Below are 14,186 nucleotides of genomic sequence, written 5' to 3' on the forward strand. Positions count from 1 at the left end.
ACTCACCCAGGTTGGAAGTATAATAGTCACCCATAGGCCCTACTCCAATGCTAATTAGCAAAGAAACTTTAATCTGCTCTGTTTTTTATTTGAAAACTGGTTTACTTCTTGTTAGGCAGTCTTCCCCTCCTCCCTCCCCTCATATGGGAGCTTACCATATCAATGCTGGACTTGATTGGCTATAGCTCTAGATAAACTCAGAACTCCTGAACTCACATGATCCACAAGCCTTAGCTTCTCCTGTAGCAAGTACTAGCCCTTATGCCTTGCTCAGTAATTCCTGTATTCTTGAGGTCAGAGATTCTTAGAACTTTGTGTTTTTTTGAGGCAATGAAAGTTAAGTGACTTGCCCAGGGTCATATAGCTAGTAAGTGTCTAAGGTTGGATTTGAATCCAGGGCTCCCTATATATATATACGTATACACACACACACACACACACACACACACATATATATGTATATATACATATATATGTATATATATATATATTTTTTTTCTATTCACAAGGAAAAAGCTCCTGTCCATCTTTTAATTTTTTTTGAAAAATTCCTGACATTACAGAACTAAACTGAAATGTATTAATATTCCACTCTTACATTTCAATGACAAAAACAGAAAAAAAATTCATGAGCCCCCCCAAAAAAACCAAAACCAAAAAAAACCAAAAACAAAACAAAACAATAACAAAAAAAACAGGGAGAAGCTTATAAAACTAAATGTGGTTCTCAGCGTTAACAGCTGAACAGAGAAAAGAATTAAAATGCTGTAATTAAAAAAATCACGAGTGGATGATAAAGTTGTGTAGAAATTGAAAATTTACAAACTATTTAAAACCTGGAATCGCTGACTGTTCAGAAACTACACAGATGGATCATGGCTGGTGAACAGCAGAAGGGGGTTATGGGTGAGTCTGCATTGTTCTAGCTGCTCCCCATGTCACCTGTCTCCGAGGAAAGCCTGACATTAATTAGATACTGGGCCAGGCTAATGCTGGCAGCAGATCCAGTGATGGTAACCTGCCTATCACTAGATCCTTCCACTGGATTGGCAATTTTGATCTGAGCCCCAGACATCTGACGAATCTCATTGATTTTGGCGCCTTGACACCCGATTATGCAGCCAGTTAAGTCATTTGGAATGGTGAGTTCATGAGAAGTAGTATGAGCAGATGCATCCAAACCTGCCCAATAGCCTTTCACCTCTGGAGAGCTGGATTCAATGCCACTGAATCCGGTGTTGCCATGCGTCATGGGAAAGTGAGACTGTTGCATTGCCAACTGGTGCAGCTTGGTCAACTCTAGAGGTGGTCCCTCCAGGTCACGGTTGAGGCACATGGACGGGGTGGTGTGGGGAAAGCTCACACTGTCACTGCCTGTGCTGTACCTGTCCTGACCACCTGCAAAGATGACTGGAGAGCTGGATGGCTTGGGCCGGTAGGGGATGATCACGCCCTTCGGGGGAGATTGGGAGAGAGTCTCCAACATGACCACGCAGATCTGTTTGACACACTCAATGATAGATTGCAGGATGCCAGCAATAGTGATGGCCCGCTCAGTTGAGTTTGGTAGCATATCCCCTGCCACCTGGACCTGAGCCCCTGTACTCTCTCTTATTTCCTTGCATCCTCCTTTTCCAATGAGAGAGCCGCACTGGCTATCAGGGACCACAAGCCTCAGGGTGACTGGGGGTCTACTGGCAGCTGTACTATTGGTCATAGAGCTACTGATGTCCTCTTCCAGTTTGTCAATAATCATTGCAAAGGCTTTACAGATGGCATTGGTGGGTCCAGCCAGAGTAATTATTCTCTCAGGACAATTCCCTTCTGAGATGTTGATACGTGCACCACTCTCTTCACACATCTTCTTGACCGATTCTCCTTTCTTTCCAATAATGTTTCCAACTTCCTTTCCATGCATAAGTAGCCGGATGGTGAGAGTGACATTTAATCCACCTTCAATCACACCGGTGTCCATGTCGAGCAGTGTTCTGGGGATTTGGACTTTGTAAAGTGGTCAAGTCTTTGGTCACTGGTGGGAGTGGAAGCCAAAAACTTCGGGCGCGAGGTGATTGAAAGGAAAAGGGGGAGCGGGCAGGAAAGGGAAGGGCAGGAGACCGGGGGCAGAACAGTAGGGGAGGGCGGGAAGGTGAGGGGGCACCCACGGGTGGGCAGAGGAGGAAGGGGGGGGTGGAGGAGGAAGAGGGAAGAGCGACCCTGGGGCGGGCGGAGGGCGGCAGAGGGAGGGCGGGCAGGCGGGAGAGGGCACTGGCTGTGGCTGCTCCGGCTGCTGCCTCTGCTGGTCTGGGAGCGCTCCTTATATTTTTGATTCTGCATGTATATTCTTGCATATCAGTACATGTGCCATGGAGTCCTGTATATGTATGAATGAACATATGCATTTCTGTGTGTAAGGAGGTGTGTCAGGAGGGAAGAAGTTAAAGAATGAGATCTCTGTTCTGATTTTGAAGTTGTCTCCTACCCGAGGTGTGGACATCCCCAATGTCAATACATAAAGACGATTAATGATATCTCTTTGATGGGGAGTGGTAGTTACTCTTCATCTTTGTTGGCCTAATGGACACTTCTTTGGGGATGTTTGTATAGATCTAAGCAACATCCTTTGCCTCATAAAAGGGATAGGCTATACTTAGAAGAGAGTTCAGAGAACAATAGTGGAGCTGGAGAGCAAAACTGAGAGGGAAATTACATATAAACGGAGGCCCTGGGGCCCTGAGGCCCAGGGTTGAGGAGAAAGTCCATTTATCAACATAAGTCCCATTGAACCCTTCAGCCACAAAGATGGAAGGCATAGAAACAGAGGCAGAATCTCTTGGTCCCTTACATGGACATTGTAAACAGACAGTATTAGAGCTCCCAAGGTGTTCCTGAATAAGGGAACAATGTGATCACAGGAGAAGAAGGTACCACATGGACCCAGAGGTGGAAGCTGGTTGAGATGGTGGTAGAGCATCAAGAACTCCTAGACTAAACCTCCAGAAGAGAAGAGGAAGGGTTCTACTCAAGTTCCTGGACTGTGCCTTATGATCAAAAGACAAAAAACAACATGGCCTCAGAAGCTAGAGGAACAACAAGAGATAGAATCCAGATGTATACAAGCAAACCAGACCTTTACTTCTACTGCTGTTGTGAGTTATTCAGGCACAAAGGTCCAAAGAGGAGGAAGTGGATTCTTTAACAACCTCAAATGTTTTTCTCTTCAGAAGGAGCCTCAACCACAGGATGGCATTATAAATCTAGAGGACTTTGTGTAGGTCCCTGAGTAGGGGAGGTGGTAGTCACATGGTAATGAGTACTCACCTTTTTAGAAACAAGTGTATTTCCCTCCTAGTAGAGCCTCAACTCCAAGGTTGAGGGCCATTTTGTGGGGCCAACCAAAGGAAAAAAGTTGTCTTGAAAATTTGTAAGCTAATGACAGTACTTTGTGTTTTTCATCTCTGCATGATAAAATAAAAGCTGTCCTATATCTCATATATATTGTTACCTTTAGTGCTTGTATACAAACTAAAGATTCTTTTACTCTGAGAAGACTTAGACATATTAAGAGAAACCCTGGGTGGGAACATGAACCAAGAAGGTATTTAAAGGAAACTCCTAGGTAATAAATCCATTCCTTCAACATGTTACATAAGTGTAGAGGGACTTGGGAATATGGAGATCATGCTTGGTTGTCCTTACCCATTTCTCATTCCAAATTTTGTGAGAAGTCACCTGAGATTTTGTGGCTTCCTTGACCTATTCCCTTATCTGGGAAGATTGTGAATCCCTACAGAGAGATTTTAAAGAAAGCTGTGGAGTTGCCAGGAGGAAGATGAAGGCTCTGAATCATAGTTGAGGTGCTCCTAAGTAGAGTCTGGGCTCATTTCCGTAAGTTAAGAGTTCTCCAGAATTGTACCAGAAGGGAGAATCCCAGAGCTGGGTGCTTTATTAGCTCTACACTACAGCTGGTGTCCTTGATTCTTTAGCCCAGACAAATAAGCTCTGAAAGCATTTCCTGCCTCCAAGGAAGAGCTTTGGCTACAAGACAACTTGGCTGGGTTAATAATAATGATACTACTAATAATAACTCACATTTACATAGCATGGCTCTTCCAAGAGGACAGTGAGTTTTACATGGAAAAGACAAAATAGACTATAGTGGCTGAAAGACAAATGAAGGAGACTGGGTGTTGTTTTCCCAGCAGCTGAGAACTGCAAGTGGAGGATGAGACACCAGTTGAGGAAAGACCCTGAAAGTTTCAATAGGAGACAAGTGCTGAAGAGCCCCACTGGACAGTTAAGTTACTGTTGAACGCTTTATTTATTGGATGCTGTGTCTGAGATTATATAAGCCTCTAGGCAAGGGTTATTTACAGGTAGTCATTGTTATCACCATGGGCTCTAACATAGATTCTATTAGTTGTCCTTGACATGTAGATAAACCTGCACATATTCTTTTAGCCTTGTGAACAATGTGCTTGCAAGGGGAGCTGATGAAAAGACAATGGATTGTGTCAGACAGGAAGTTCTAAGATTATGTGGAAAGAGGCAACGAGAATTTCCCTCAAAGTGTCCCTAGACTCTTTGTGTCACAGAATTACAGAATCTAGGAGCTGTAAGGTGCTTCAGAGGCCATTAGTCCAACCTATGTTGGGAGCATTCCTTTAACACAAAGATTATGTATACATGAGGTATATATGTACGTGTGTGAGTGGGAACATGTGATTGTGTGTGTGTGTCTATGTGTGCATGTACATGTGCATTTATTGTTTTCTCTGCTTGGGAGGAAATCTATTCTAAGTGTATAGTAAATTAGACATATTCTCCCAGCAATGTGACCTTCCTAAAGCCAGATAGTCATTAAATAGTAGATGTAAGATTCAAAACCAGGACTCCTGGCTCCAAGCTCAGTTTTCTTTCTTTACATTGCAACATAGCAGCTCATAGTACAAGTCAGCAACTTGATTTACGGAAAAGACAACAATTACACTCTCCCAGATGTGCCTTTGTTGATAATATGACCTCTTGTGACTGTCTTTTCCGTATCAGAAGGGAATAATTTTCCACTTTCAAAGGAGAGAGGAACCTTCCCCCTCCCAATAGGAATCTAGCTGTTAGCTAGGCTGTTTACTGGTTAATATCAATACAAAAGTATTCCTTTTTGGGTGAGGTTGCCCCTAGCAACCAGCTCCCACACAGGATCAGATACACCTGCTTTTTGAAATAGACAGCTTTCTCACTTGAAATCCATGCTTATGTCATAACATCACTTTAAAACAAAAACAGCCACAACAGTATAATTTTAACAGAAAACTTAATGAGGTTTTGAAGGTACTTCAATGACAACAGCTTAGGAATCTGGCCAGAGAATTGCAGTCCTGGATTTCCTAGACAGAAACCAATAATAATAATAATAGCTGCCACTTATATAACATTTTATAGTTACAAAGCAATTTACATACATTACTGCATTTGATGCTTAAAAGTCGGCCAACTTGCTGGTTGGGGCCAATTGAAATGAAAGCCGCTGAAGGTGTAGATGAAAGACCACCACCTCCACTTTTTTTAGGAAGATGGCTAGATGATACTCATCTGTCTCTCTGAGGGATAGGGATGGTCCCCAGTGTTGTATTTGTTTTACTCATTTGTACATGTGACAGTAGCCAGCCCCAGGAGACCCTCTGAATTCTAAGGGGGCTTTCATTGAATATTTTTTCCCCTTGGACTTGAAGTGAAAGTTTTGGAGGGCGTGGAAAGATGTGTCAACTTTGGAACCCAAAGTTCCAGCCTTGGTGATGATAATCCCGGCTGAGGCACTTGGCGCTCTTAATCACTTCTGTCTTTACCACCTGGGGGCCTTTAGAAGACTTTGCATTGGGGGCTATGGGCACTTTGGGCACCTTGCTCTGGCTCCTGTATTGCTACCATCTCTAAAGACCTTTCTAGCTCTAAATCACAAGCCTCTTTTCCCAGAAGTGAGGCAGTGACCCCAACGGGATCTTCTGAAGGGGAGCCTGAGTTCCTTCCTTTCTAGGATGAAGGGGCTTGAGCAGATAGAAAGAGCCTTCATCTTCCAAGTTCATCCCTTCCTACCTCCCCAAGAGGTCCATCTTGTTCATTCCTTCTGTTTATTTCTATGTCAGGAGATTTTTTTCTCAATTTTAAATGTAACTTTATTTTTTAAATAGTATTTTATTTTTTCCAATGACATGTAAAGACAATTTTTAACATTCATTTTTAAAAAATTTGTCTTCCAAATTTTCTTCTTCCCTCTTCTTCCTTCCCCCTCCCTAAAATGGTAAGCAACTTGATAGAGGTATATGTGCAATCATGTAAAACATATTTCTATATTAGTCAGGTTGTGAAAGAAAAAAAGATGAAAAGGAAATAAAAACACACACACAAAATAAAGATAGTGAAAACAGAATGCTTTGCTCTGCATTCAGATTCCATCGGTTCTTTCTCTGGACGTAGATAGCATTTTTCATCATGAGTCCTTTGGAGTTGTCTTGGATTATTTTCTTGCCAAGAGGAGCTAAATCATTCACAGTTGATACAATATTGCTGTTACTGTATATAATGTTCTCCTGGTTCTGCTCACTTCACTTTGCATCGGTTCATGTAAGTCCAGGTTTTTCTGAAATCATCTTGCTTGTCATTTCTTATAGCATAATAGCATCCCATTACATTCATTTACCACAACTTTTTCAGCCATTCCCCAATTGATGGGCATCCCCTCAATTTCCAATTTTTTGCCACCACAAAAAGAGCTTTTATGAACATTTTTGTACATGTAACTCCTTCCTCCCCCCCTTTTTAATGATCTCTTTAGGATACATACCTAGTAGTGATATTGCTGAATCAAAGGATATGCATCATTTCATTGCCTTTTGAGAATAGTTCCAAATTGTTCTCCAAAATAGTCGGATCAGTTCACAACTCCACCAACAATGCATTATTGTCTCTTTGGGAGAATTTCTTATCCCTGATGGAATAGGATTTGTCTATATCAGTTTCTGTTTGTGTTTTCTCCTATTTGGTTCAGGCAGAATTACCTCCAGGTCTTAGCAGTCAATTATTGTTGTTGTTCAGCCATTGCAGTTCTGTCTGCCTCTTTGTGATCCCATTTGGGTTTTCTTGGCAAAGATGCTGAGGTTTACCTTCTTCTCCAGCTCATTTTTCAGATGAGGAAGCTGAGGCAAACAAGGTTAAGTGGCTTGTCAAGTCAACAGTCTACAGAAATCTCCTCAACTCTTCTTTTCATTTGAAATATTTTTCCCTTTAGCCATCCAGTGGCGTGGTGTAGAGCTGTCCAAGCACTAAGTCCAAGCTGGACTTGGGGTCAGTCAAGACACCTGGGTTCAAAATCCAACTCTGATACTTCCTAGCTATGCGATCATTGGCAAGTAACTTGACCTCTCTAAGTTTGTTTCTCCGTCTTTAATAATAATAAATAATGACAGCAATAATAATAATCCTCACATTATTTACCTCACAGAGCTATTGTGGGGAAAGCCCTTTGCAAACTTTGAAGCACTATAGAAATTCAAGTTGGTATTTTGTTGGCCCTATATGGCCCTTCATTTCATTATGAGAAGTCTTGTCTCTACCTTCCCAACTTAACATATCCTATCCCTTTAAGGGGAAAATGGGGCCAAATATTTTATTTATTTTCCAGACCTCCCTAAGGATTACACAAGGAAAGCATCAGGATCTGCTCTCCTTTCCTTCTAGCCAAATCTTGTCTACCTTCTCCCTCTTTATTCTTCCTTCTAGAAAGACAAGTTGGGGACATTGTGGCCATGGAGAAAGGTAGGGTAAAAGGAGGAATGTTAGAATGGACAAGGGGAATTCTGTGGCATGGGAGGAAGACTGGGTCCTGGAACTAAAAGAGATTTTGGTTCCAATCCATCTCTACAACTAACTAGCTGTGTGATCTTGGGGAAGTCATTTTAGCTCAGACAAGATTTGAGTCCCCAAATTTGGCCACAGAATGCTTGGAGCTTGAAATATATGGATAGAAATACTATTTCAAAGTATCTGGAATAAAAAGATGTTGGAGAAACTTTGGAGCAAGACCACAAAAGTTATCTATTTTATCCTACAATTCCTGGAATGCTATTTTGGGTGTTATTTCATAGTTTAATATTTGGGAAGAAAAAATATTGCGAGCACATAGGAATTGTCTCACTGAGCCCAGATTTGTTCTGTGAATTTTTGATTCGGTTGAAGGGCTGCACTTGAGAACCTAGAGGGCTCATGTCCTGGTTGCCCATGCCTGGCCTAGGCAAAGAGATCTAGATTTCAAGCTGGAAGTAATCGTAGATATCATCAACTCTACCCCCTCATTTTACAGATGAAGAAACTGAGGCATGGAGATCTTAAATAATTTTTAATATTTAATATAATGTAATTTTCATATTAAATAATGCTATGTCTGAAATGAGATTTGAATCCAAGTCTTCATGACCTCAGTGTCCTCTCCATTATACTATATTACCTTTCAAATTCACATCTCGTGAGACACTAATATTCCATAGAACATAGTTTGGGAAAACTGGATTAGATTGTCTATAAATTCCCTTCTAGCTCTAACTTTATTTTCTCCTCTCCTCTGGAAAATTGGCACTCAGGTATTATTAATAGCTAGCATTTATAGATTATTTTAAGGTTTACAAAGTGCCTTACAAATATCATCTCATTTTATCTTCATAACAACTCTGGGAGGTAGGTGTCATCATTACCCCCATTTTTACAGATGAGAAAATTAAGGCAGACAGAGGTTAAGTGACTTGCCCAGAGTCACACAGTTAGTAAATGTCTGAGGTGGGATTTGAACTGAGGGTTTCCTGATTCCAGATCCAGTGCTCTACTCACTGTGCCATCCAGCTACATTTATTAGTGTGAGATTAGTGAGTAAAAGCTGGTGCTATATCACATGCTTTTAATAAACGAAAATTTTTAAAATAAGATCCCATATGAGATTTCCTCCATTTCCAACCCCCTACACTCTTAGAAAGTGCATGGATGGGACAGCTAGGTGGTGCAGTGGATAGAGCACCAGCCAGGGAGTCAGGAAGCCCTTAGTTCAAATCTGGCCTCAGATGCTTGCGGGCTGTATGACCCTGGGCAAGTCACTTAACCCTGATTGCCTGGGGGAATGGGGGAAAGTGTATTGGAAGGAAGAATTAGAGGATGGAGAGTGGAGCAAATATAAACCTTTTCACCAATTTATTGAAGGCTATCTATGGGCCATATATATCAGCTGACCAAACCAGGTAGTAGAAAGAATAGCTGACTTATCTAAAGTCCCACAGTTAATTTCAAAGCTGAGATTGAGATTGATCCCCAGGTACTGTACTTTCTTCACTAGACACCTATGATTAGATCTCTTTGCCTAGGCCAGGCATGGGCAACCAGGACATGAGCCCTCTAGGTTCTCAAGTGCAGCCCTTCAACCGAATCAAAAATTCACAGAACAAATCCTAGGTCCTCAAGTGTGGCTCTTTGACTGAACCCAAACTTCCTTAAGGTCTCAGGTTTCCCAGCCCTGGCCTAGGACATAGGTTTCATTGTCCCTCTCCCTTTCTATACCTACATTACTAGCTAATAAACACTTTCCTTCAGATAAATGTGACCTTTATGCCCAGTGTGTGTTAATCTAGGGGCTGATGTCAGAATATGGTCTGATTAGGAACTCAAAGACCCCAAAAAAGACCATTTCACTTCTTCATAATTTTAATCAGTAAGAAGGGTGTTTTTTTTTAGTACATTGAGCCTAAATCTGCCCCATGCAACTTCTGCCCCTGAGTTTGAGGTCAGGAAGACTTAGACTCAAATACCATTTCAGACACAGCATCAAGATTAAAATGAAATTATGTTAAATATTAAAATTATTTAAGATCCTTGTGCCTCAGTTTCTTGATCTGTAAAATGAGTGGGTAGGCTTGATGATATCTAAGATTGCTTCCAGCTTGAAATCTATGAATGGGGTCTCCGTGAGATAGTGCTGATGTCTAATTCTTCCAGTTCTCAGATTAGTAAGGGAAGGCAGAGGAATCATTAGCAGAAGTAGGAAGAGACACTCAGAGTCCTCAGTTCTTGTGTTGTAATTTTTATAGTGAAAACTAGTAATTTCATTTTTTAAAAGGCAGCACAGGAGAGGAGGGAAACTCATTCTGGACCTGATTCTGACCAACGAGCAGGTACTGGTTGCTGAGGTCTTAGAAAAGACATTAACCTTTGGCTAATGGGACTGTGTTGTCTTGAATTGGGTGTCGTACTTCATGGCCTTTAAGGGCCTTTCTGACTCCAGATCTATGATCTTATAATCTTAGAGGTTGTGATAAACAGGGAGAGGAAAGCCATTCATTGTCTGACATGAGATAAACAAGGAGAGAAAAACCAGTCATGGCCTGACATGCACCCTAGACTTTTCGTGAATGTTTCAAAGGTTTAGAGAAGTGAGTGTAGGATCCCTTGGCTCAAAATTCTACAGGGGAAGTCAGCCCAGGAGGGATAGGAGCTTCTCAGGAATGAAATTATGACACAGTTTTGATGTGGAGGAAAAAAGAGACCAGTGCAAACGCACTGAGAATTCATCAACCAATTTAGGTATTAGGAAAAAACCAGACATGTACAGAAGAGAGAAATAAGGCTAGGTGATTGAAGGTAAATAAGAAAGAGTGGCACAGGCTTATAAGAAGTGTCAGGAATTCTAGGGCTTAGAATGAGCTTGTCAGGTACACTGAGAACAATAAAATATTGGGATTGGGGAAGCAGGATCCAGAAAGGAATCAAAATGCTGGTTGGGATGGACAGAAAAATACTAATGAATGGAGAAGAGATAGAGCTATGTTTTGCTTAATTTTCTGCTTTTTTTTTTTCTACCTAGGAGATTGGTTTTCAGACTAGGAAATACAAACAAAAACATTTGGCAGGGAATTGAAACCTCAAATAAGTGAGGGGATAGCAAGAGACCATGTAGCTGCCTTTAGGTCACTAAGCTCAGATGAACTACATTTTTAAAACACCAGGAGAAATACCTGGGGCACAATGAGAAAAATCTTGTGGGTTTGATTGCCAAGCAACTTTCAGTGAATTTTGAAATATCATAGAGAAAGGGAAAGATGCCACAGAGCCACAGATTGGAAAATAACCAGCAAAAATTCTAGAGAATATTATATAAAGGATGCCTTGAAAATACATTTGTGGGTACAGGAAGGGAAACAGTGATTACTAAGAGCCAGCATCACTTTATCAAGAACAAATCATGTCAGACTAATCTCATTTTGTTTTTGACAGAGCGGCTAATTTAGTAGGTACACCTAGAATTCAGCAAAGTATTTGAGAAAGTCTCTCACGGTTATGTTTTTGAGCATGGAGTGTGGAGAGACTTGGTTAGATAATAGTAAAAACTGGGTGAATTAAGAATTGGCTGAGTGAGTCAGTCTAAAGTTTGGTAATTAATAGATTGTTGTTGACTGGGGGAGGTCTTCAATAGGGCATCCCAGGGCTCAGTCCTTGTCACTATTTTGTTCAACATTTATATCATTATCTTGGATAAAAGACATAAACAACATACATTACAAATTTGGAGGTGATAGGAAATGGAAGGATAGCTGATATATTGGTCAATGGAACTGGGATTCAAAAAATATTGTATTAATAAAAGGCTGAATCTAATAAGATAAAATTGAAAGAGGAGGAGTGTCAAATTCTTTTTTATTAACTTAAAAATCACCTGCAGAAATTGAGGCTGGGCATGTGAAAAAGACCTGTGAGTTTTAGTGGACTATACTACTAAGTACCATTAGTGGAAATAAGGAAGCTCTATGAGGTGGCAGTCAAAAAAGCTGATATGATCATGGACTGCATTAACAAAAACATAGTTTTCAGACCTTTAAAGTCTTTCTCTGATGCCTCATTGTGGCAGAGGGATAACCTAGAAATTCTGCTGGGTTACATTAAACTGGAAAGCCTTGGACTATGGGACCATTGAGAGACAATATATTTGTGATTCGAAGAGCAGTCTGTCTCAGTTTGGAGAGGTTCTTTACCAGGTTAGTCACAAGACTATGAATTGTGAGTGATTTAAGTTTTGAAAGGCATCTATCAGATTGCCGAAGGGTTATTATCTGTGTCTGTGAAGGAAAGACATATGCTGACGAAATCATGACATGGTGAAGAAGTGGGCAGAGTGAAGGTGTCGATATTTCCTCTGCATTCTGCCCTAGTTAGATCATACCTTGAATTTCATATTCATTTCTGAGAGCCACATTACAGGAAGGACACTGACATGGTTAATAGAAGAGGTATTCCCTGTTGACAAGGTTCTCCAGATTTTTCTATTTTTAATGACTTCTTCAATGAGCTCTATGGTCACTTGCAGAAATCAGTTTAGCCATCCAAGTTGAAACCACAAAGTGGATGAAAAATGATGAATGCCCAGATTATGACACATAGTTGAAAGTACAATCTGTTGAGTCTATCAGTCTGTATCTGTTTTTCTGTTACAGTATCTATTGCTTCATTTCTTGTCTCTCTCTGCTCATGTGTTTCTGTCTTTTTCTGTCTTTGTCTCTCCATCTGTCTCTCTCACAGATGCTTTAGCCTCCTCCAGAATTAAATAGGAGAAGTTCAGTACAAAACACATTTGAGGAACTTTGAAATGCTTTCAATGTTTCTAAGATGCTTGTTGCTGCAAAAGCCCACCTTTTTTATTTCCACTGATGCTATAATATTGTTAGATCAATCATTTAATAAGAGTTTATTAAGTGTAAGACATTGTGCTAAGAGCTGTTATTAGAAATACAAGCCAAAAAGATAGCCCTTACCTTCAAGAATCTTAAAATCTAATGAGAAAAGACAGCACATAGAAGGCAGCTAGAAATTGGGAGCATCCATACAAGAGCAAGGTGGAAAAAAGTCTAGAAAGGCAGGCATGAATGTGGGAGAGAAGTAAGCATGGATGGTCTGGGCTGCTTTTTATGAAACAGTGGTGCTGCACAAGATCTCACAAATCAGAGGAAGGGCCACAGGGATGGAGGCATCTTCAGGATGAGAAGGCAATTGGCATAGAAGTCATGGAACTTCACGGCATCATGACAGGCAGAATTCTAGGTAATCCAGTGGACAACAGAAAGATACTTGATGGGCATAAGCAGGTCACCAATAATGACTTGTGTGTAAGAGGTGGTGTTGGAGCATCATAAGTGATGTATATTATTGCCAAAAAAAAGAAGAAAAAAGAGAAAGGTAGGCTGATCTCTCTGGGTCTGAGTGAGGGATAGCAAATGGACAGCCTGAGTGATACTCTTATATCTGTGAAACACAAAAGAATCAGAGGAAGGCCTCCAGTGCATAGGATATATCTTCTATTCAGGATTTATAGAATGACATGAACAAAAATTGCATTGGATCAGATGGGGTGGAAAGGTTTTGATTTGCACCAGTGAAAGGCATATACACACTGATAAGATAGATCACTGATCCATCGAGACATTGATGTAAGTGGTGCTAACTGGAAGGGTATCCAAATGGAGGGTGACCCAAATGGTGAAGTTTCTTGGAACCATGCCATACAATGATTATTTGAAGGAGATGGGAATGCTTAGTCTGGAGAAAAGAAAATCTTGGTAGGGGAAAAAGGCCACTATATCTGTCTTCAAGCATTTGAAGGGCTTTCTGGGTCACTTACAATCTTGATTCTCACCTCACAAGCCCATTCTGAGCTTTAACACCCCTGACGCTCTTCTCACAGGCCCATGGTCCTCTTTTCTCTTTCATCTCAGTTATCTGACCTTATTTCCCTCTTCTGTCTATATCTTTTTAATGCTTGAATTGGTCAATGAATTCTCTGTGCACCTACATTGGTCTCCTCTAGCTGACCTGTTTTGCCTCAGAAAAAGAGGAGTAGAAGCAAAAAAAAAATGGATAGAAGTTGTCTGGGGCAGAATTAGGTTCGATGTACTAAAAACAACATCTTACTGATCAATGTTATACAGGAGTGAAATGGATTGATTACTTTGGGGTCTTTGAGCTCCTGATCAGTTATAGTCTGCATGGAGAGGCTGAATGACCACTTAGCAGGGATGTTGTAGAGGGCACTTCTGCCCAGGTATGATTTGGACTCAGTGGCACCTTCCAACTGCCAGAATCTTTGTCCCTTCTCCACAAAGCACTGCAAA

The 14,186-nt window shown here is 40.9% G+C and overlaps 1 protein-coding gene across 2 annotated transcripts; it reads right to left on the reverse strand.

Annotated features, from left to right (window-relative positions):
- Positions 1-875: 875 nt before the first annotated feature.
- On the reverse strand, positions 876-2,057 carry LOC118831426 (poly(rC)-binding protein 2-like). 2 transcript variants are annotated; one of them, XM_036738770.1, is made up of 2 exons: positions 1,225-2,057; positions 876-1,182 (listed from the first exon to the last, which is right to left on the reverse strand). In XM_036738770.1, the coding sequence occupies exons 1-2, from the start codon at positions 1,973-1,975 to the stop codon at positions 923-925; spliced, it is 1,011 nt and encodes a 336-aa protein (XP_036594665.1). In that variant the 5' UTR covers positions 1,976-2,057; the 3' UTR covers positions 876-922. The 2 variants fall into 2 exon arrangements, with proteins under 2 accessions (XP_036594665.1, XP_036594664.1); XM_036738769.1 differs by having other exon boundaries at positions 876-2,057.
- Positions 2,058-14,186: the final 12,129 nt, after the last annotated feature.

This window comes from Trichosurus vulpecula, chromosome 9, assembly GCF_011100635.1.
Source record: "Trichosurus vulpecula isolate mTriVul1 chromosome 9, mTriVul1.pri, whole genome shotgun sequence".
Lineage (NCBI taxonomy): Eukaryota > Metazoa > Chordata > Mammalia > Diprotodontia > Phalangeridae > Trichosurus > Trichosurus vulpecula.